The sequence below is a fragment of the Xyrauchen texanus genome, chromosome 35, assembly GCF_025860055.1.
Source record: "Xyrauchen texanus isolate HMW12.3.18 chromosome 35, RBS_HiC_50CHRs, whole genome shotgun sequence".
NCBI classification, from domain to species: domain Eukaryota; kingdom Metazoa; phylum Chordata; class Actinopteri; order Cypriniformes; family Catostomidae; genus Xyrauchen; species Xyrauchen texanus.
Genome location: NC_068310.1, coordinates 24,983,296 through 25,007,767, shown reverse-complemented (window position 1 = coordinate 25,007,767; position 24,472 = coordinate 24,983,296). Strand labels below are relative to the sequence as shown.

Here is a 24,472-nt window from a genome sequence, read left to right as displayed (position 1 = left end):
CAGTCCAGTGATGGTGTGAAAGCAGCACATTACATGCCTGAATGTTTCATTGTCGTTCTTTCTCTATTATAGAGTGAGACTGGTGGAGAGAGGAGCTCCTCAAAGTCTGCCGCTGATGGAGTCTGGCACTGTAAGTCTGCCTTTCTGTCCCAAGTATTTATTTCAGCTGGCCTGATTGGGTGAGGAGTTTAGATTTTTAACTGCCCTGCCAAGATTTCCTTTGACCCCAATTCCACAAATGACAAATCACAATTTTTAGAAATATAATTTATATATTCAGTATATATAAATGCAATGCATGTTTACCTAGAAAAACAATTGAAAAGCAGCGCAGAAGCAGTAAAAACGTATTCTGTGTGAACAATCCCGAAGATGTTGATTTTTTTTTTTTTTTTTTTTTTCCCCATATTGTTTTCTATTCACTACCTCAGATTCTTCCTGGAGTGCGAGTGATCATTGTGAACCCAGAGACTAGAGGACCACTAGGAGACTCTCATCTCGGCGAGGTGATGAAACATATATTTTAGAATTCACACACATATTCTCTGTAATGTAAATAGGTTACACATTACGGATTCCTCCTTTTATGAATTTGTTTTGTTTGTACCGCATGTTCAATTCTGTATTGCACTGTCAAATGCTAATGCATGTATTCCCCCTGTTTATGTACCTCCTAGTATGTGTCCCTTTTTTCACACACATACAACGTTTCAACAATGTGTAGTGCGTTGCATTGAGCCTATTACACAATTTTCGAACCATATTTTTCCAGACTGACATTATCATAATTTTTTGACAGTTTTTGATGTTTTTTTTTCTTTCTCCCAGATCTGGGTGAATGGTCCTCACAATGCCAGTGGTTATTACACTATCTATGGAGAGGAGAGCCTCCAGGCAGACCACTTCAACACACAACTGAGTGTTGGAGAGACCGAGACACTCTGGGCCAGAACTGGGTATCTGGGTTTTGTCAAGAGGACGGAGCTACTGGATGCCAGTGGAGGTTTGTAGTATAGAGCAGATGGTTTAGCCTAATACAAATATTTTATATGCTTTTTATGTTGCAGTCCATTTATATAATAGAATTAAATAATGTAAAATGCTAATTTGGGTGAGAAGTGATTAAACAGGAAAGACAGATGATCGTGTTCAGATTGAGTATTTTCTATAGGAAGTAAATATGAAATTAGCATCATTTTGAAATCCATTTAAATGTTTACCTTCTCACATTCAAAATGTTCTTGCCATTTATCTTCCAAAAGATCGCCATGATGCTCTGTTTGTGGTGGGTTCGCTGGATGAAACGCTGGAGTTGCGAGGTTTGCGTTATCACCCCATTGACATTGAGACGTCAGTGTCTCGGACGCATCGAAGCATTGCTGAGAGGTAAGAACAATAATACTTATGTTTCTGTGTGCATATCTTCAGTCTTGGCTGACCATGTATAATTAAGTTTGAGTTTTATTTCAGTGGCTGTAAATTACACTTATGGTTACACAGAACTTCACAGCCTAGATCCAATGCCTTTGTCTTTCTCACAGTGCTGTATTCACATGGACAAATCTGCTGGTTGTTGTGGTGGAGCTCAGTGGGTCGGAGCAGGAAGCTCTCGACCTGGTTCCACAGGTCACTAATGTGGTGCTGAAAGAGCACCACCTCATAGTGGGTGTGGTGGTCATCGTGGACCCTGGTGTCATTCCTATCAACTCCAGAGGCGAGAAGCAGCGCATGCACCTGCGCGACTCCTTCCTGGCCGACCAACTGGATCCCATCTATGTGGCATACAACATGTGAGCATGAACTAATCACGTCATAAGAGCGTACAGCTCTACATGGCACCTAAAGAACTGCTCACAGTGGGTACAACTTGGCCATTCTGTGCTGTCCGCACACAAGTGGACATGGAGGAGGAAGCTGGCTAGGCCTCTCTCTGCCTGTGCGCTGAGCCTTGTAAATATTTTTATGTTCTCTCTAATGTGATTGTGGCTGAGTTTTAGCCTGTTTGACCAGTTGTGGTCAAAGTCCACCCTGGCTCAAGCCATCCATCCCTCCCTCCCTGGACATTGAGTGTGTCACAAGGAGGGTGGTGCATTTCTTTTAGAACAAATTCCTGCCCTATAAAACAGATGGAACCACATTTTCACAGCTATAACATAGATACATTGACTCTGACGTCTTTGACCGACTCAGTGTGCCACTTCTGGTATGCCTCTTACATAGAGCAGAGCTTGCATACAGTACCATGCCCATAAAGATCTGCTTTAAGACTGTGCTTGAGGCCTGAGGGACAAACACATTAAGATTTTCTGTGCACTTTATCTCCTCTCTTAGGCTAGCACTTATGCCTGCTTAGGGGAGAGTCCTTACTTTTTCCATTCTGGAAGTGCAAACTTGGTTAAATACAGTATATAACAGTATCACCAGCAAAGCAGACTGTATGTGGCAGTCCACCGGATCTGAAATCACTCAGACTTGGTTTGTTCATATCATATTTTACTTAAACTGCTAGTCATTTTAATAGTTTTAAAATTATAGAACGTTTACATGCATCACCTTTTATTCTTGTGCGAAATCTTTTTTTTTTTCTTTCTTAACTGACATTGCCGACTGTAATGCACATCTTTTCAGAACCTGATTGAGTTTTGTGAAACATCCTTACTGAAAGCACACAGCAATTTTAGAAGATTTAAGATTTATATGCATTAAATGTCTGTATATTAAGGGTGAAGTTACAGTATGAAGACCGTTCCATGCTGTATGAAACTTATGGATGTTTTAGTTTTGTATGTATGCTTTGTCTTTATTTGATTGTAGTGTCAAAGGAATTATGAAAATATAAATGGATGAGAGGCTTTTTATTTTATTTTTTTGTTATATTGTTACTTACAATATAACAAACAATATATTGCAGTGCCTCACTGGTGCTACTGTATAAATGGAAACCATTATCCGGTCCTCCAAAAAAACCTGACTGATCTTTCATAATTGATATATGAATTCATAATTCTCACCATCATTGGCTAAAAACATCATGATTCAGAAATAATAAAGAAATATTTTTACACATTACAACCACAAAACAATAATTATTTTGCATCTTTAATATCTGTTGTTTCAGTCACCCTTCCTCCCAAGTCTTCTTAATGATTTATTGGTTTTAGTGTGTGTGTGAGTGAGTGTGATAGAAAGCAAATAAGGTAGTTTTAGGCAAGGCTTTCACGTCTTTTTTAGGGACAAGTAGATACTAGGAGAGAATGTGATAAGACACAATACATATTTTCTATTTGAATAAAATTACTTCATTTATCAGCACCTAAATTAAACTTTAATTTTTTTAATGGCCTTAGATACAAATATTAATTCTTCCTGCAGATTGTTTACATGTGAATTATGTGCAACTCTTTTCTATAAAGATGCACATTTCTTTTTTGCTACATTCTCATAACTGTTTTGTTTTCTATTTTTAATTCAATTACCAATTGTAAAAATAATTAAATGTGTTATTGTAAATGAATCCTAATTTCTTTATTGCAGTAATGTCATGTGAACTAAGTGCAAATACAAGGAACTGTTGAATGAGCATAGGAAGAATTTAAATTTAGTGCTCTTTTCTCACATCTGACTGCTTTCAAAAAGCAATCAATTCTGTGAGGAAGCAGCAGACAAATTAATATGTATTTAAAAGCAAAACTGTACATCAATGCATACATGTAAATAAATGCATTAAATACTTTTGGCACTTTGAATGTACTCATTTCAAGGGGTGTAATTTGCCTCTTACAATTTTTGAGTTTAAGGTGATAAAATGCAGGGACAGAAAATAAAATAATTTTAATGCCCCAATGAATTCATATTTTGCAACATACTTTTCAAAAGCTATTCACAGCATCTGCCTAAAAAAAAAAAAAACTATTTACAGTATGACTGAAGACAAGCCTTTACTGCATTTAAACATCAAATATAAGTATTGAGGAAAAATTTAGAATTTTCCATTATAGAAAATCATTTTGTCATCTGCCACTGTCAAGTGTTCCTATACACAATTAATTTTGTTGGTTAAAAACCATACAGGCTAAATTCAGTCTTACTCAAAAGATGCCATTTAATTTTTTTTTTTTTATTATATTCAGATTTGATAACATCTTTTATCACAAGAGTGAGTGGTGCAACGAATAAATAAAAACAAGTATTAGCACAAATAAAATATGAACACAAATTAGGAACACGTGCCATATGACAAGTCTAAATAAGAAATTAATATCCAAATAAATTACATTATAAGAACATTCAACACATGACACTCAGAACTTAGATTACATTAATACTTCAGTATGTTAGCAAACTCAATCAGACAGCTTTATATGCCAAGAAGAGGGCCAGAAATACAGTAGAACTTCAGTGTGAGTGACTCATTTGGTGCTGAATCCACCAGTAGAGGGTGGAGACTTTCAAATAAATATTTGGCCTGTTAGGTTCTCCACATGCAGTGGCCTTTGCTCGAACTCCAACCATATAGTAGCGTTTCTCAACATTGGTGTAACAGTTCAATGGTCCACCAAGATTTGTCTGCATATTATAATATATAATGTAAACATTTGCATATAATATATTGTAAATTGTCAGCTAATAGTTGGCCCAAAGGGATAGTGAACCAAAAATGAAAATTTTTACATCAATTACTCACCCTCATGTTGTTTCAAACTCATGACTTTCTTCAGTGGAACACAACTTGACAGAATGTTAGTCTCAATCACCATTCACTTTTTTTGCGTCTTTTTCCATATACTTTAACATTCTGCCTAACATTTCCTTTTGTGAACCATGGAAGAAAGCAAGTCATACAAGGTTGCAAAAAACACAAGGGTGAGTAAATTACAGTTTTTTTTTATTTTTGGGTCGACTATCCTTTTAACTCACAAAACACACATATACCACGCAAAACTTGCAGTATTCATGCACTTGATGAACACAGAAACAACTTACAACTCCCCTAATATTAAAGCTGTTGAATGCATTTTGCTGCAATATTTTACAATTCATGGCATTAAAGTTCATAGAAACTAATAATTGAAAAAGAGCACTTGATGCATACCTCACATCCATCCACACCTCCACCGAAACCTCCAGCACAAACCATGTCTGCTGCAACAGTATAGTTCCAAAACTCTGGCTTATTACATAATGACTGTGACATCACGAACACCCTCGCCTCTTGGAGTACGCCAGAATATTCTAATAAAGAAAAATGTGAAGTAAAATCATTTGTTTGTACTGCAACATCTACAGTCAGTAGATCTCTAAAGCATTATTTTACTCTGCACTTAAAAAGAAAAGTTCACCAAAACATGAACATTCTCTGATCATTTATTCACCCTCATGCCATCACAGATGTGTATGACTTCCTTACTTCTGCTGAACACAAAATAATAATTTTAGAAAATATTTGAGCTCTGTATGGCCATCCGAATGCAAATGAATGGTGAACAAAACTTTGAAGCTCCAAAAAGCATAAAGATGTAGAATCTAAGTAATCCGTATGACTAGTGGTCAAATCCATGTAAATACAAGCAACATGATAGGTGTGGGTAAGAAACATATATTTAAGTCCTTTTTAACTATAAATGTCCAATTTCACTTCTACATTATTTTTTGCATATTGCTACCTACTGGGCAGATAGGAAAATTTATGGTAAAAAATAAATAAATAAAAAAAGAACAAAAATATTTATCTGTTTCTCACCCACACCTACCATATCACTTCTGAAGACATGAATACTGTAACCACTGGAGTTGTATGGATAACTTTTATACTGCCTTTGTGTGCTTTTAGGAGCTTCAAAGTTCTGGTCACATTCACTTGTATGGTCCAACAGAGCTGAGATATTCTTATAAAAACCCTTGTTTGTGTTTAGCAGAAGGAAAGTCATACACATCTGGGATGGCATGAAGGTGAGTAAATGATGAGAGAATACTCATTTTTAAACTATCCTTTAAGTTGTACTGTTTTGGGAGTTGCAGTTCTGCCTTACCACCAGGTTGATTGTTGTATCCTGTGATGTGACATGATTCGTATTTATGCCCACTAGCAGCATAATCCGGTACACAGATGGGATAGACAAATTCATTTAACACAAAGGGGGTCTTCAGTTTTATAAGAGCAAGGTTGTACCGCAACGTTACTGGATTGAATTGTTTATGTCTCACTAATTTGGCGACTCCTGACTGCTGTGTAGATGCATCATCAACATGCAGACTATTGCTTCCTGCTCTTATCAAAAGTTTTCTATGGGAAAAAGTGGAACATTCAGTTAGGATAAACACAATACATTATCCATAAGTAGGCATGCACATTTAAATAATTGGTGTTACCCTTTTTCCTCATTTACACATGCAGCTGCTGTCAGTATCCAGTATTTGTTGATAATAGCTCCACCACAGTGCTGACTGAATGGAAACGATGAATTGTACTGGTAGAGTATGGACACTTGCCATGGCCAAATACCCACATTCACCTTCGCACCTCCGATCATCCGGGTCACTCGTATTTTGTACATTCTCTCAGGCCTCTCACCACACTTTACTGATGGGAGAATGATAAAAACAAATTTATCACCTTCCTGATTTACAGATATATAAATGATTAACAAACAGAAAAGGGATTGCATGAAAAAAAAAAAAAAAAAAAAAAAAATCACCTAGTTCATTTAAAGGAACAGTTCCACAAAAATGAAAATTCTCTCATAATTTACTCACCCTCATGCCATCCCAGATGTGTATGACTTTCCTTCTTCTGCTGAACACAAATATTTTTAGAAGAATATCTCAGCTCTGTTGGCCCATTCAATGCAAGTGAATGGTGACCAAAACATTAGAGCTCCTAAAAAGCATTTAAAGGCAGCATAAAAGTAATCCATAAGACTCTATTGGTTTAATCCATGTCTTCTGAAGCAATCCAACTGGGTGAGAACATACCAAAACGTACCTAATTTTTCACTGTACACCTTGCCTTTGTAGTAAGCACGATCATTTGTGATTTCAGCTCAATTACACTTCTTTATGCTTGGTGCTAGGTGGTGCTACAGGAAGTATAATAGAGCTTGAAATTCTGATCGCCAAGGAGACAGCTGAAGACACGATTTATAGCAAAAAAGGAGTTACTGTATATTTGGTCGGTTCTTACCCAAAACCGAGATATTCTTCTAAAAATCATTGCTTATGTTCAGTAGAAGAAAGAAAGTCATACACATCTGGGATGGCATGAGGGTAAATGATGAGAGAATTTTCATTTTTGAGTGATGTTCGGTGAACTATTCCTTTGAGGTTGATTACATTTCCCTGGTAGATCCATTTTTTGAGCCAAGTAAGGAACTCATAAGCAGAGTTTTTTTGTCCTTTGTGTGCCATGCTAAATCTCAATGTTTTATTTTAATTGTTTTTATTACACAGCACTTTGGTCAACAATTTGTTTTAAATGTGCTGTAGAAATAAATGACAATCTTTTGGTGTTAATGTATATATGTATGTATATATCAAAATTGATCTGAATATTTTATATATATATATATATATATAAAATATTCAGATCAATTTTGATTAGAGATGAGACAGTTTCTATTTGGTAAAAGACAGTTTCATGTGACTGCATAAATATTTAAGGGATAATTCACCCAAAAATATTAATTCTCCAATAATTTACTCATCCTCATGCCATCCCAGATGTGAATGAGTTTCTTTCTTCTGCAGAACACAAACAAAGATTTTTAGAAGAATATTTCAGCTCTGTAGATACATACAATGGTGATCAGACCCTTGTTGTTCCAAAAATCACAAAAACACACCACATAAAACAAACAAAAAGTAATCCAAAAGACTCCATTTGTTAAATCCATATCTTCAGAAGAAATATGATATGTAAGAAAAAAAGTGTACTTTCACATTTACATCTGACCTGTTTAGTTTCACGTTCACATCTGAAAGTGACAATTAAAGTGGAGATTTAGATTCAAAAAGGACTTAAATATTGTTCTGTTACTCACCCACACCTATTATATCACTACTTAAGAGATTAATTTAAACACTAGAGTCATATGGATTACTTCTGTTTCCTTTGTGATATTTGGAGCTACAGTGCATCCGGAAAGTATTCACAGCGTTTCACTTTTTCCACATTTTGTTGTTACAGCCTTATTTCAAAATGCATTAAATTCATTATTTTCCTCAAAATTCTACAAACAATACCCCATAATGACAATGTGTCATTTTTAGTCAGGGAGGTGACCAAGAACTTGATGGTCACTCTGACAGAGCTCCAGCATTTCTCTGTGGAGAGAGGAGAACCTTCCAGAAGAACAACCATCTCTGCAGTACTCCACCAATCAGGCCTGTAATGTAGAGTGGCCAGACGGAAGCCACTCCTCAGTAAAAGGCACATGACAGCTGTCTGGAGTTTGCCAAAAGGCACCTGAAGGACTATGACCACAAGAAACAAAAGAACTCTTGAATTGAACTCTTTGGCCTGAATGGCAAGCATCATGTCTGGAGGAAACCAGGCACCTCTCATCACCTGGCCAATACATCCCTACAGTGAAGCATTTCAGCAGCAGGAACTGGGAGACTAGTCAGGATTGAGGGAAAGATGAATACAGCAATGTACAGAGACATCCTTGGACCTCAGACTGGAGCGAAGGTAATTTCTTCAACAGGATGACGACCCCAAGCACACAGCCAAGATAACAAAGGCGTGGCTACGGGACAACTCTGTGAATGTCCTTGAGTGGCCCAGCCTGAGCCCAGACTTAAACCCGATTGAACATCTCTGAAGATCTGAAAATGGCTTTGCACCGATGCTCCCCATCCAACCTGATGGAGCTTGAGAGGTCCTGCAAAGAAGAATGAGAGAAACTGCCCAAAATTGGGTGTGCCAAGCTTTTAGTATCATACACAAAAAGACTTGTGGTTGTAGTTGGTGCCAAACGTGCTTCAACAAAGTATTGAGCAAAGGCTGTGAATACTTATGTAACGTTTTGTTTTTTTAAATAAATTTGCAAAGATTTCAAACAAACTTTCACGTTGTCATTATGGGGTATTGTTTGTAGAATTGAGGAAAATACTTTAATCCATTTTGGAATAAGGCTGTAACGTGGAAAAATAAAAGCACTGTACAACGGTCTGATCACCCATCACTTGCATTGTATGAACCTACAGAGCGGAGATGCTTTTCTAAACCTCTTAATTTCTGTTCTGCTTGTACCCCTACAAACATTCAACATCCTTTTGCTTACCCCCTCTAGATGACATTCTCACAGGGTATTTTGAAAATGTGTATCTTTAACAAAAGTATACTTTTAAAACAACTCTCTTTTATGAAACATTTTATATTTGTACATGTTAAACGTATCATATACATATTCAATAATTTACTTAGAGATTTGTGAGTTGGGTTTGTTAAATATGACATGTGCACACTCTGGCCTCTCATTTGTTTTGTGGGAGCAGGACAGAGTACCAGCACTTTACAGGTCCAAGAGACCTCTGACACCTGTCATCCAGAAAACAAAATTCCCCATTCATCTCTCCTTAATATACAAACTGCGTTTTAAACTGCAAAAATATATAAATAAAAGTGTGTTTGTGTGTCTAGACTAGAGGGCACACAACATTATTTTTTGCCACTGAGAAATCCATGAACTGGGGTTGAAGGTTATTTTAGATTGATATGAAATTAAAACAACTGCAAATCTCAAATGTTTTGAGATTCCTCGTCACCTCAAGTACCCCATTTTGGGAAACACTGCTCTAATAACCAAACTAAGGACACCCACAGTACATATTACAATAGGCCTGTATCTCATTTGATATCACATGAATGAGGAAATAATTGGGATAACGTATTGATAACAGTCGTTTAGTGAGGTGAACAGGCAATAGGTTGTAAATGCATTTCTACGTAGCATAACTCACCGTCTTTATGCTGTAGAAGCTCTTTCTTCTCCTCCACTATGGCGAAATAAACCATCACCCCCCACCACAAAACGGCCAGAACAAGGAGAATTTTGGCCCCATTATTCATTACAGCGTACGTTGATGTTTAGTTAGTTAAGAGCAGGTTTTGTGACTTCTATCAGCACGTTCTGACTGGAAAAATGAAATGGCGTCGTTTGGATAACGGTCAATAACTTTTGAATTCGAATTTCGATGACGTAAGCCATGTGGTGCTCCAGAAGAAAACCATGCAAGCACTTTGATAACGCGTACTTTTCTAATTTACTATCCAACAGTTCCCTATCGATTCGGTTCACTCGACATTATGATTCTGTTTTTTTTTTTTTTGGGTTGTTTCTGGTCTCGAGACGCAATGTAAAAACTACCGAAACGAGCGATTTAGATGGTGAACAACCACCATTTAATTTTTCTTTTTTTTTCTCAGATAATTTTTTTATTTTTTTTATCTCAGGCTCAACTTGTGCTGTTTGCTGTCATCATAACAACTCAACGTAGTTATCACTGTAACTAAGCTCGGACAAGCTACACACTCAGGTAAGGCACTGTCAATCATCTCAACTCTGTGACGTATCGGCACTAGACAGCCAATGTTTTTTGGATCATTTTTGCAAATGTAATACTCTAAACATCACATTACACGCTAAGTATATACGGTGATGTGAGTGAAAACTCTGGAGACAGGAAATTGAAAACAGGCGAATTGTGGAACACTTCCGTATTCAGGATAAAGGTGGATAAGACCGTTTGCACCGGTTTAAGAGGCTTTATTTTGTATAGGGTAGACTGGGTACAGTTGAGACATACAGTTAAGACACCTTAAATAACTTGCGTGCGCAGCAAGCAAGTTGTGATTTTTGCTGTGCACATGCGTATTCGTGTCCTCTTTGATCGTGGGAAATTTGAACAATGGACGCATCTCCGATCCGAAGATATCGGCAAAAGTTTTTTTTCTAAGGTAAGACGTTCACTTAACCATGCACACTCCACAATGAATGGCTTATTATCCTTATGTGACTGTTAAACGTAACTGGTATAATCACAAACGTTATTCTGTGCCCTAAAAACGGGCATATTTAATGGTATTGTGTCATGCATGGTCATTGCAGAATCTAGAGAAATGTGCGAGGTGGCCATCAGGGTACAGTTGAGACTGCACCCGCGATAGAGTTCTATTACGTCACACGCTGTTTAGTTGTTCAGTATTATGATAACAGGTTAAATGTCATAATTAGCCAGCATAGGACACAAATGAAAATAAAATCTTATATTTGTGATATTTAAAGTGTATTATTAATGAAAATATTTTCTAAAATGAATGTTATAAGGATAACCTAGCATGTTGTCAAATAGGCAAGGTGGTAAAACGGGTACAGTTGATACACCATTTTTAAGATGTGTGCAGCAGTCACATAGTTAATTTAATGAGAGAGAGAGTGTGTGTGTGTGTGTGGGGGGTGTGTGTGTGTGTGTGTGTGTGTGTGTGTGTGTGTGTGTGTGAGCGTGTATTTATTACTTTGTGGGGACCAAATGTCCCCATAAGGATAGTAAAACCCGAAATTTTTGACCTTGTGGGGACATTTTGTTGGTCCCCATGAGGAAAACAGCTTATAAATCATACTAAATTATGTTTTTTGAAAATGTAAAAATGCAGAAAGTTTTCTGTGAGGTTTAGGGGTAGGGTTAGGGTTAGGTTTAGGGGATAGAATATAAAGTTTGTACAGTATAAAAACCATTATGTCTATGGAAAGTCCCCATAAAACATGGAAACACTACGTGTGTGTGTGTGTGTGTGTTCTGTTTATGTTGTGTATACATAGCCTGTATGAGGACTTTTTGTTTATGTTACACCTGTTGCATGATGCCCCACAACAGAGCTAGGACTATGAATAGGGGAGTGCCAGGATACCTATTAGAGAGGGCCTCAAAAGAGGAGGGCAGATCAATTAGGAAGGTAGCTGAGAATGTACAGATTCCTGTTGCTTCACTGGCCCGATGTGGAAGAAAAGGCGAGAGCTTTCAGTAGGGTACAAGAGCTGCAATGCAGTTCTAACTTATGACCAGGAGCTCAGCCTGGTGTCTTATATCAGGACAGCGGCAGCCTTATATTATGGGCTAACCCCTAAAGAGGTAGGAATGCACTAAAAACCAACAATAGGGAGAGACAGGCACAATGACAAATAAGCCAGTATTACAAATCCATCACCAGGTCCAGCATGTTCCAAAGTTTAGTCCTGAACTAATCAGGCCTCATCCAAAAGCTGGCCCCAGAAAGGCCAATGGTCAACGTCGGAGGAAAAGGACCACTGAAATTCTCACTGATACCCCTGTAAAGGAGACCCTTGAAGAGGAGAAAAGAAGATCCTCCATGAAGGTGAAGAGGAAGATCATGACAGAGAAAAAGGAAGGAGGAAAAAGAAGAAAGAAAAGCACAGAAGACACAAAATGCCTGGTGTGTGACGAATGGTTCTCAAGTTCACGGTCGGGAGAGAAATGGGTGTCCTGCTCTAGGTGTAGCATGTGGTCACACGTAGAGTGTACCCTTGGCGGAGACAGCTACACATGCCATCATTGTGAAAGTGACACCTGAATCAATTTTTTCCTTTGTTGGTTGTTTACTGTTACTTTTGACATTGCTATTGTTAGTGTTGTTATTGGAATGTTTCCATTTGTACTGTTGCAATATCTGTTCATGAAATATCTTGTTCCTGTTTTATACATTTTAACCAGTGCTAATTTAAATAAAATGAATTAATTTAAATGGATGAATAAACAAACATGTTGCCCAAATGTTATTTTCTTTATTTATTATATTTGCAATGAACGGTTAGTTACCTTTACTTCATTAAAAATGGGTGTCTCAACTGTACCATGGTACTGTCTCAACTGTACCACATATGGGTACAGTTGAGACAAATTTGAGACAAAAAGCACCTTATTTTTATGAGCTAATTGTGGAAAATATAAACTACTTATGGGTAATATTGATTGATAATATCTTAGTCTACAAGCTAATGAAATGTCATGTGGCATGTCATGTGGAAATTCACTTATTTTCAGTATCTATTTTTGTGTGAAAAATCAAAACGTAAAAAGTATCTCAACTGTACCCAGTCTACCAGTTGGTGGATACAACAGATGCCTGATCTGTTCTGTCATTGACAAACTGGCTAGGCTGCTGAACACTTGTTTTAACTGCATATTGAGCAAAAGCATGAAATTTTTCGAAATTGTTAACTTTTTAAGCAATGTGACTATATATTAATTGTGATACATTGCATGCCTTGGTCCTAGAAGCATGTCAACTGAAAATTAAAAATGCAGTTATGACAAACTAAATATTTTATCTGTGTCCCTGTTAAACATTTTGTAAAGTGACTCACTCCTAGAATTGTAAATTTTTCTTTCTGCTTGTATTTGTTGTATGCAAAAACACAATATGCCAAATGATTTAGCCTGTAAAGTATTTGAGAGTGCTTTATTGAAATTACTTGAGACCAGCCCAGAGTGACATTACAGTATATCAGACAATGTACTAATGCTAATATGCCCATATACTGTATGCAGAGAAAAACAGAACTGAGATTAATTTTAAAACTGACAGATCCATGACTGTGGCACCAGATACAGATCTTGCTTGAGTTCTTCTCAGCCAGAGTGTGTACCGGCTAGCTCGAGTATATATGCCAGGTTTCCTCGGCAATGCACAATCCTCTCCGTGACTTGTTACACCATAAAGGTAAAATCTCTCCAGGTCTTCACTGTAACACTGTAGAGGGCCACCGCTGTCACCCTTGATTGAAGAGTATTTCAACAGATATTGTTAATCACTGTCTTCATTTACAGACTGGTATATTTGCCAAGTGATATAATGAGAAAACATTACCTGACATGTGTCAACACCACCTTGGTCAAATCCTGCACAAATCATGTTGTCATTAACATGGCCATTATACCAGCCTCTCTGATTACAGGTTATCGTATCAATGAGCTCAACTTCAGCTTCCTGAAGTGCGTTAGCTAGCATTCCTAAAAAAAAAAATAATAATTTTGCTTTAGTTATTGCTGTTTTTAAATTCCAGTCAAGATCATTTGGGAGCCTACAAGAATAGGATTGTATGAAATAATCACTGATAAATGATTAGTCATGTAAAATGTATATGTAAGAGGAATGAGAGCACTAATTATTTAAACCCTTGAATGCTTATGTATACTATTACTAATTTAACTGCTGGAAAGTGAATGGATAATCAGAGTTCCACATAATAATGTACAGATGTTTTAAAATTGTATGGGTTTTTGGGGACAATTGAACACAAACCTTCTGACACTGAGCTTCCCCAACCAGTGATATAACATAAGCTAAAGTTGAGTTGTTTCTCATCCATCTCATTTTCAATTATGCACACAGGCTGCACATAATTAGTGAAATACAGTGGGCGATGCAGTTGCAAAAGTGCCACATCATTGTCATAGTTTGATGGGTTGAACATCTCATGCAGGATCACTTGCTGAACCGAGCGATACTGGACATCCTTTCGTTGGCTGAATCGATAATTCAGTCCTGCCACTACTCTCAGTTTATAGTTGTTTCTAGAAAAGAGTGATTGAAGGGTCATCTCTCCAGAAGCATTATCTCTCTAATAAAAACAATATTTTGAAAACTATAACTTTTATTGTTTAGATGTTTCTTAGTTGGTAAAATGGTTTATTATAGTAAATAAAATTAACTATAATTTATAAATACAGGTATATAAGAAGAATAGCTACAGGCAGCACATCATGAACTTAACCATAATTACATTTTAGATCAGTGTGCATTCCTTGATTATTAAATATGCAACCCCTTTTGGTTGTTACACTTAGATTCAATATATATCACATGTTTGTGTCAGCAAACAACATACAACCTTGCTCTAAGTTAAAATTGTGAGATCTGAGAAGTGTAAAGAATGCTAATTATCATCAGCACATAAATGTCAGAGAAGGCCTCACCTATTCTTGAAGCAGTGGGATGCAGTGACTACCCACTGATGGCTGATGATGGATCCTCCACAAATATGGCTCGACATCCACTGTATACTCACCTGCCAAGGCCATGAACCCTCTAATGCAGAATGCCCTCCTGTAATGCGAAACTGCTTTGAGGGAACCAACATAGGTCGCTGCCCACAACCTTTAAAGCATTATTAAGCATTAAAGTCAGTTTTAATGAATGCTTCTGATTTTTTTTAAATAATATTTGTTAAGTAACATCCACTGTTGATTAGATAAATACATTTTGAAATAAATAATATTGGTTACACGTAACAAGGTTCTAATTTTGAATATTAGTTTAGATGTATTGAGTAACATGATCTAACAATTAACAATATAATTGTATAGCATTTAGTAATGTTGGTTAAAGTTAATTTATGTAGAAAAAAAACTATTGTTCATTATTAGTTCATAATGCAACAAATGTTATTGTATATAACGTTTAATTCAAAGATAAAATATTAATATACTGTATATCGAAATTAACATTAACCAAGATTAATAAATGCTGTAAATGTATTGCTCATTGTTAGTTCATGTTATCTAATATTGTTAACTTATGTTAACAAATACAACCTTATTGTTAAGTGTTTGCGTAATTATTGATAACAACAATATTTACCAGCTATTCCATAGAGCACCAAACCAAGAATAAAGATTATTTGTGGAGCAGTTTTAAACATTTTAAACGTGTTACTTTTGTGAAAATGAATAATATGGAGATGGAATTGACAGAAAACAGATGTAATTCGATTGCCTTGTCATTGATTATTAGGTCATCTGAATTGATGTGACGTCATCTCGTTCACACTGTAATGTCACGAAGGAATTCTACAAGACGAAACATGTCAGATCAACACAATCTTAAGTTGATACATGCTGAAATAAGTTGTTAGTGCGCTTTATCAATACTATAAAGGGCACCTAAAAGGTTGGGACAGGTGTCCCACCTTAATACCTTTTATTATAAATAAATCCATTATGCTGTATTTCACTCGTACAATTGTCCAAATGAGCCCCACTCAAATTGAAACACAGAGCCAACAACCTATTTATTTTATTTTTGTATGAACGTGAATTAGTTCTTTCTACTTAGCAATATTTTCATAGGATCGGTACATTTTTGAACACAATTTAGTCTGATTGCTTTAGATAGGCTATCAACATAAAAGGAATAATTCCCGAAAATTCCTGATGGCTCCCATTTTCAAACAATATCGTCCGCCGAAATCTAATATTTAACGTGCCTCTTGTGAAATCGGTGCTAACTATTGGCCGACACTCCCTTGCATTTTGCTGCGAGTCATCAATTATGCAGGTTAACGGCACACATTGAGAAGGAAGGTAGCAGCAACAATATGGCGACATCCGCAATTTCTTACGAATTTATTCGACATCTGCAGTCCAGGGAGGGATTTTTGGATACCCGCTAACGTGTTCATAGTAAGTATGCTGTTTTTATATAGCACTTGCTGTGTGTTTATTTTGTGCAAATAAATTCATTACACTGTCAATAAATGTCGCAGAGACACTGCACGCTGATCTCTCTCTCTCTCTCTCTCTCTCTCTCTCTCTCTCTCTCTCTCTCTCTCTCTCTCTCTCTCTCTCTTCAGCAGGCTGTTGGATGCTTTTAGTAAAATGCATACCATTATTCGATCGTTTTGTATTGTTTAAGATTCCTTTATAGCTGTTATGTTGTTTTATTTGGTCCAACGGTTTTTTTTATGTATTTTTTTTTATTTAAAACAACTAAATGTAATGTGATGAATGAACTGCTTGGCCCCTTCATTTATGCCTCTGATATGTCAGTTTAAGAGGTAATGTCATGCTTTAAAAAAAAAAAGAAATTCAAACACTATTTTATTTTCAGATATTGACACTGAGATGTTGTGTTATTTGTTAGACTGTATTTTCATGATCAATGATGTGATTCGTTGCATCATCCACGTAACATCATCTGAATAAAGGTGTTCTTGGCTGCATTTACATATGCATTGGAGTGCATGATTAAAAAAATGCACATGGTTCAGATTCTGAATTAAGATGTCCAATATGGAAATACATGATATCCTTGGCTGCTTATTGATTGTAGGGTGGACGCAGGTCTCGCGGGTGTGGTATGCTACATCTTCTTGTTTATGTACCTCGTGAAAAGAAACCTTGCACATTGTCGTCGTGTTGCGTAATGGATATTGGCCTTCCCCCCTCATAAATGGGGTATATTAGTCTAAAAATGTGGTCTAGTTAGATTTGCGGTGTGGTTGTAAGGGCAAATACGACTAGCGAGCAAAAAACCCACTGCAGTATTTTCCGTTTTTCCTCATTTGCTTCGGACCGTTGGCGCGAAGGCTTCGGGCTCGTCAGTGTTTATGGACGCAAGTTTTCAACCAAAATTGCCTTCTGACACCGTGTGAAATTTGACAAGGTTCAGTTGGTCAGTTTTTGGGGGAAATTCTGTTTTTGGAAAACAACAACGGTTGTAGGTTAAACCGTTGTACTACCAAGCCATCGATTTCGTGACCAAACATTGATGAAATCAAGGTAGGAGAGGACTAATGCGTTTTCAGTCATTCAAGGTTATATGACGATTTAAAATGAGGCATAACTTACATGTTTTTTGTTGTTGTTGTTGTTTTAGGAAATGTTGTAACAACAGCAAATATATAGCATATCATACTCCCATATTGGGTAGGCCTATTTTGCGTTTGACTATGTTCGTTATGTCGATTTCATGTAGGAGTGAATTCCTCATTAATGTATGTGGCTGGTGTGCTGTTATGAAGAAACATAAATGTAAAGGCCACGTAGCCCACCGGACATTTTCTCAAGCACCTCATGCATTGTTTCAAGTAATTTCGCGATGCCAGCCCACTTCGTTCACATCATGAAACGTTCACATCAAGAAACCAGATTGTATATTCCCTGTTTTATAGTACCCTTTACATTAGTAACGTGGTGCTGAACGGACAGCTCCCGTATGTAAAGTTGGTCTTTGCTCGTTCTGTTTGGCCCACGAATGCTCAGCTATTTCACAATAAAACAAGAAAAATAATAGATAAGAAGATATTTGAGTTTGTTTAGAATAATAATTTCTTGTGCATGCATAATAGGCTAATAATATCTTGTCCTTTGGAATTCTGCCACTAATCTGTGTCTGTTAAAGCCAGTGTTTGTCATAATTATTTGTAATGTGTGCACTTATCAGTTTGTGTGAGCAAATGATAATAAAGTAGTTCTGCAGTAATTTCTTGCCACTTTCTTCACTCCAGCATCAGAAACCACATTGTAGAATCAAAACAGCTGAAAGTGAGCTAAGTAGCTCTATCAGGATATGGCTTTGGTTGTTTAAGTCTCTGGCTCTTAAGTGCCTGTCACGTGTTGTCTTATACATGAATTAGCAGGACATTAAGCACACACAAGCTTTTAGACAGTGTGATTCACCAGACCTTCCTTCACCCACCCCATTTCCCATTCTGTTGCCTTTTGATATGAGATATTTCCCAAACATCTCAGTGGAAATTTAGCGACTAAAATCTGCGGGGTATCTTGAAATACAGACTACATCCTTCCAATTCCCAGCACTCATTCAACTAAAATAGAAACATCCATCATAATGACCCAAAAGCACAAATCAGAAAAAAAGGAGAAAAAAATCTGAAATGTCTAATGAATCACTTATCAGTGTCGCCAGATATTATTTTAATTGTATTCTATTCCCAAACAAACAATAAGTATCACCTTCATCTCCTCTTAATGCGGGGTGCTTTTCATCTTTCATGAAGCAGATGACTCATCCAGGAACTTGTGCCAGATCCTCTTTAACATGCACCCAATTTCGCAACAGATTGTTTTGATGTGTAAGGTAATATTTTTAGATGCAAAGCTTAATGTATCACTTTCCAGCACAAAGTTGAACATATTAGGTTGTGTGAGTGGATGATGTAACAAGGTAGCATTGTTCAGGAAGACATTATCATTCCACAAGCTAAAAAGTAAATCTTAAACATATTGTTGTTTTGCTAGTTTTTAAGCCTTTCTGGAACATATTGGGGCTCACAAGTTTTAAGTGTTAATAAGGTCACATAAAACTGTAGTAGCTGGTATAGATAGTCACCAAAGTGATGACTTATGATCTTACAGTCTGCCTAAAAATTAATAGGCCCATGCATTGTTAAATTGCATTGGACTGTAATGTGCTAGAATAGAATATAGTTTAAAAACATATTCTGTCCATTAAAACATATATACTGTTTGCCCTCATATTTGTCCAAGTTGTGTTTTTGATTCTCGTGTGTTTTTGTTATGTTTTATTATGATTGTTTTTTTATATATAATCATAATTTGGCTGGATAGCAAAGAACACAAATTCCATAAACATAAAATAATTTATTTAAATTGTGTTTTATTGTGTCTAATTTCAGAAATGACTGGACATGAATTTACATTTCTAAATGGCCAGTCTCTAAGGGATCCCTGAATTTGATGCTAATCAGTACCACAATGGAAAGTAAAAAGAGACATTTAAGTCTTAGTTAAGTTAGCAAGAGAAAAACTTTTACCTCCTGCTATTGATTTTTTTGTCATCTTTACGTGGAACTACCTCCATGTCCTTTTATTTAGTCATGTGGTATGATGCCTCCACATAATAGAAAGCATTAACAAGCATACAATTAAGTTAAAGCTTATGTTGAAAAAAATATGCAAAAATATCTCAATACCTTGATTTGTCCTGCAGTGTGACAGCAGTGTCCAGTGGTGTGACATGCTTTGCTCCATCTAAAACTGTTAAAAAACATTTTCATGATTGTATTATAAATATTGTGCATGCAGTTTTCGTGATCTCATAATACTTAAGAGACAAAATAGAATACGTTTTTAAATGCATTTGTCAAATATAAAACATTTTTATATTTCTTATAAGCCTAAATATTTCTTAAGCTGTGCACGTTTACATTTCTCAATTTGCTTGCTTCTATTAAAAAACAGCAAAAATATAGACCGATATTGACAACAGCATATTTTTACTAATTCTAATCATACGTGAGGTTACAGAGTATCAACAAGCCCCAGAATTTCAAACATGTAGATTTAGATATCTGATATTACAATAATATACAATATTTAGTTTATTAATATTCATACAAAATTATATGAATAGATGTCTGTTAATACTCATTCTTACCCTACAGGATAAGCAGATGCAGAAATGGTATATTTTGAACATTAATTATTAGCCGTGATCTAGATTTGGACATGCTTTAATATCCTTCTCTCATTCGAACATAGAACTGGCTGTCGTGGAGGGTACATAACAGAAGAAGAAGTTGCTGCAGGATGAAAATATGGCTGCATCCCTTTTTGCACCACCAGGACCTGACAGCTTCAAATACTTTACCAGGGAATCTCTGTGTGAAATTGAGAAGCGCATTACCGAGGAGAAAGCCAAGCCACCACCTAAGCCAGACAGCAGTTACCGCGACGATGATGATGAGAACAAGCCCAAGCCCAACAGTGACCTGGAGGTGGGTAAGAGTCTGCCCTTCATCTATGGAGACATCCCTCGTGGCATGGTGGCAACGCCACTGGAGGACTTGGATCCTTTCTACATGAATAAGAAAGTGAGTGCCACACTCCATCTGTTATTATGTATCACATTTATTCATGTGTCCTTCACATCTTGCCTGCACATACTACCTTCATAGCAACTCACAATGTATCATTCCAATTTTTTTTATTTTTCAAAAAGGCTGTTTTTGTGGTATTACCAGCTATATATTACAAAGAGAACCCCCCCATGGTAACAATCATTTGCCAAATTCCTAGGATTTGCTTTAGTCTTGATACATGATAACATTAATAGTTCATTTTTTATTTGTTGTTTGCCACCCAATGAACAGAACTGCAATTTTAGAGTGGAGCTGTGTGACTTCATAGCTGTCTTCATGCTGTACTTACATAAAAATACCATGGTACTACCATGTTTTTTTCCCCCTGGATTTTCTTGTAAATACCATGGTATATGAATTAATTTCCACAGTATTTATCAAAGTACAATGGCGTTATCTGATACAGAGCAAATCTTTAAAAACAACAACAACAATAATAACTACAACAACAAAAAATGCTTAAAATTACTAATAAAAAGGATTTAACTGCTTTAGATAATCAATGACTACATTGCTTTTTCTGTGGCTTTTTCATATAGTATAGAGTATGTTGTTGATTGTGTATGAGTTGATTGCTAACGAGGGTTTAGGGAGGAGGTCTGCTGAAACTGTACAGTTCCAGCTGACAGACTTGCTTAATTATTCCAGCAGTAATCCTTCAGAAAAGCAAAGCAAAAATAAATGCCCCAGTGCATTTTAAAGTAACAGCACACCCTTTTAGAATTGATCTCCAAGGAGTTGTGGTACAATAATAAGATGTTTAGACAATCTGAAGATTTTTATGCTGTTGTTTTTCTTTTCCGTCCTGAAATATGTTCCACATTTAACCATTTAATAAACAAACCCATAGATCGATCTGTTTTTAACAGAATTTGCTGTGCTCAATAGGAGATCTCAATTAATGGCAAATCTATTGCATTTGAATGGCATTGTAGCATCATCCTGTGTATTTGCTGTTTCAGTACTGTATAACAACCTTTGACTAATTTGAATTCAGTTTCCTCTTATAACTAGCTTTTGTAAGAGCCTCCAAGCTTTTTTGAGTGCAGATTTTTTTTATCTGGGCAAGTCTATTGAAATCTCTTCTGACACTGTAGAGAAGACCGATGTGAGATTATTGGGGCCTTCTTCTCAGGATAAAAATCTGCAAAGCAAGAGACTTCAGCAAAATTCTCAATTTGTTCTGCGTTTAATCCTATTGCTGTCTAGAAGAAACAAGTGAGATATTGAAGAGATCTTTTGTCAATTATTCTTCCTGTAAGTAGAGCAACAGAAATAGATTTTCTGGAGTGAGTTGTTATAAGAGGTAGCCTAAAGGTTGGAGGATGAGATCATCTCTTCTGTCTGAGGCATAATGGAGCCCAACAGGCTCAGCTCTTGTGTTTCTGTGCTCTTGGGGCCATGGCTCAGAGCTAAGTGCAGAGGTAAGACTTCAGCAGGTCCACCACACCGGACTTTACTAAATAATGCACACAGTTATTTGGTGTTAATGCCTGTTAATGTGTGCCTGCGCTGAAGCTTTTCCCTTTTCCCTCTGCCTCCTTCTCATGCAGCGCATGCTGACTGTTATATAATCGCCCGCACCATGCACAATAAGGAGGTTTCAGTCTCTTGATACAAACCACATGGAGGAGAGCATGTGAAGCGCAGTCCAACGGAACTGAAGGATGCCCAAAGCAGACTTCAGTTTGATGCAGCATACCAAGAATAGAGCATTAGCATTAGCTCTTGTTAAATCTAAAATTAGCCTTTTTTTTTTCTTTTTCTTTTTTTTTATATATCTGGATTTTCATTGAAATTACATAGCTTGGCACCAGTCTTCACTGTTTTAGCCCTCATTGCCATATTGTTCTGTGAACTTAGGGATTTAATAAGATTTCATGATTTAAAAAAAAGCAATAAGCCTAGCTACACTTTGCATCACACCTAAACACCCCTTAATTTGTAAAATCACTGTAACGCACTGTCGTGGCCAATTGTGTTTTTAAAACACTGAACACTGCACTATGAGTACACCAATGTGTAATAATCAGTAACATTTTCTGATTTATTTTATTAAAAATTATCCTATTTTTAACTTTTAAAAGTTAAAAACATGTTAACATGAATAAACTTGGTGCATTTATATGGAATGTGAGGTCACAGTTTTTTAATGCCTCCTATCCTTTTTATAATAGGTTTTTTATCATACACTTTGCCAGCATTGTGATCAGATCTCCCTGTGCTCCATAGGCTTCCATTGTCCTTTTGTTTCCCATTGCTGGGTTCTGTTTACAGCCTGCAGCATTAGTGAAACCTGATTCTCAGTGCAGCTCAGAGCAGCTTCATTCATAGTGTAAAACCAGCTGAGAAATGGGAGCTGGCGGCTTTTAAACCAAGACCAATGAAAATATCAGAAGCCAGTAGCCTGAGAGAAAGCTTTGCTAATGGAGCAGCTGATGAAGCTGATGAGCCTTAAAACCTTGTTGTTTAATCCGTTGAATTAAAAATTATTAAATAATAAATTATAATAATCACACGAAGACAGGTGTGATTTTTCAGGGCACCTTTTTAGTGAAATCTGCAGGTATTAGGGGAAGTGTTACTTGTGATATTACAAAAAATCTGAGTTATCCATTCAGAGTTTTGGGTTAGGCTAGAATTAGGCTTAGGGCTGTGGTTATGGTCTTGAACATTCTTGTAAACATTCTTAAAATCCTAATTTCTAACAGATTTCAGGGGTAGGCTAGGGTTAGGGCTATGATTGTTTTATAGTTTTTCTGTTGTTATGGGAAAATGTATTGGGTAAAGGTTGGGCAGAAAGGAAGAGAGAGAGAGAGTGCTCCATACTAGGTCATAAATCAGAGTACGGGCTCTTCAAAATGTGCCTTGCAGGTTAGTTGCTACTCCCTACCATGACGAAACAGAATGGGCTTGGCTGGGCTGGGTGAGGGGCTGGGGGTTGTAGGGTGAGGCAGAGTTTGAGGTTAATGGCTGTTACACTCCTCCCTCACATCTGCTTGCTGCCTCTGCACTCCACATCTCTTAGGCACTACGAAATACTATTCTGGCTCATGATAATGCAAGCATCTAATTTATTTCTGTTGGTTTGATATAACTGAGTGTTGACTGAGATAATGGTGTTATGATAACAGGCAGCAGCCAGAGTGCATTTTTCTCTGTGCTTTGAATTAAAACATTCTAATTAAAATATTTTAGGCTAATAAAAAGGGTTAACATTGAAGCCTACTGTAAATGTTTTTAAAAATTTTCAAATTCTTAAAATGTAATGGATTATAGAGGGATTTTGGTCTTTTGATGAAATGGCATAAGCTTCTATTGATGTCACACATGCTGCAACTCTGCATATTTATTGACGTTTTATGGCCATTTTCTGCTCCCCTCATCATTCTCTTTTACATCAATCAACTTCTCTCAGCTCATTTATGTTTCTCTACAATTTCGTCCTCTCCATTTTTCTTACCACACTCTGTTTACATTACTGCCTCACCGATATCTTTTTTTTTTACATCCTACTCTCTTTGCATCACACTGTAACATGATCCCTCTCTCTTTCTGTCTCTCTGCCTCCCTCACCCTGATGTTTTAAACTTCAGGTGAAAAATAAGATATATAATAATAAATAGATTAAAGTACATAAAATTACATTAAATTCAGGACTCCAAACTGCGACGAAAATGGTGTAAAATAATTGATTGCGACAATAATTAAAAATCTAGTCACCACTGGCGACAGTCGGGTTGTGTGCATTGATATGCGGTTTCCTCACC

At 36.6% G+C, this 24,472-nt stretch overlaps 4 protein-coding genes across 5 annotated transcripts in view; 2 read left to right on the top strand and 2 right to left on the bottom strand.

The window, feature by feature from the left end:
- LOC127628726 (disco-interacting protein 2 homolog B-A) overlaps positions 1-3,733 on the top strand; it is an 84,776-nt gene extending 81,043 nt beyond the window's left edge. The window contains exons 34-38 of the mRNA XM_052105564.1: positions 73-130; positions 432-506; positions 829-1,003; positions 1,263-1,386; positions 1,542-3,733. Coding sequence (XP_051961524.1) covers positions 73-130; positions 432-506; positions 829-1,003; positions 1,263-1,386; positions 1,542-1,794 — 685 coding nt within the window. The 3' untranslated portion in view covers positions 1,795-3,733. The remainder of the gene's footprint in view (positions 1-72; positions 131-431; positions 507-828; positions 1,004-1,262; positions 1,387-1,541) is intronic.
- Positions 3,734-4,171: 438 nt separating this feature from the next.
- LOC127629249 (chymotrypsin-like elastase family member 2A) lies at positions 4,172-10,120 on the bottom strand. 2 transcript variants are annotated; one of them, XM_052106397.1, is made up of 5 exons: positions 9,961-10,120; positions 6,370-6,580; positions 6,030-6,283; positions 5,093-5,232; positions 4,172-4,809 (listed from the first exon to the last, which is right to left on the bottom strand). In XM_052106397.1, the coding sequence occupies exons 1-5, from the start codon at positions 10,067-10,069 to the stop codon at positions 4,747-4,749; spliced, it is 777 nt and encodes a 258-aa protein (XP_051962357.1). In that variant the 5' UTR covers positions 10,070-10,120; the 3' UTR covers positions 4,172-4,746. The 2 variants fall into 2 exon arrangements, with proteins under 2 accessions (XP_051962357.1, XP_051962356.1); XM_052106396.1 differs by having other exon boundaries at positions 4,172-4,566.
- Positions 10,121-13,540: 3,420 nt separating this feature from the next.
- On the bottom strand, positions 13,541-15,158 carry LOC127628568 (acrosin). The gene is made up of 5 exons (XM_052105346.1): positions 14,995-15,158; positions 14,321-14,592; positions 13,886-14,028; positions 13,665-13,792; positions 13,541-13,556 (listed from the first exon to the last, which is right to left on the bottom strand). The coding sequence occupies exons 1-5, from the start codon at positions 15,156-15,158 to the stop codon at positions 13,541-13,543; spliced, it is 723 nt and encodes a 240-aa protein (XP_051961306.1).
- Positions 15,159-16,388: 1,230 nt separating this feature from the next.
- The window catches only part of scn8aa (sodium channel, voltage gated, type VIII, alpha subunit a), a 69,317-nt gene continuing 61,233 nt past the window's right edge, over positions 16,389-24,472 (top strand). Inside the window, exons 1-2 of the mRNA XM_052105327.1 lie at positions 16,389-16,479; positions 20,323-20,654. Coding sequence (XP_051961287.1) covers positions 20,379-20,654 — 276 coding nt within the window. The 5' untranslated portion in view covers positions 16,389-16,479; positions 20,323-20,378. The remainder of the gene's footprint in view (positions 16,480-20,322; positions 20,655-24,472) is intronic.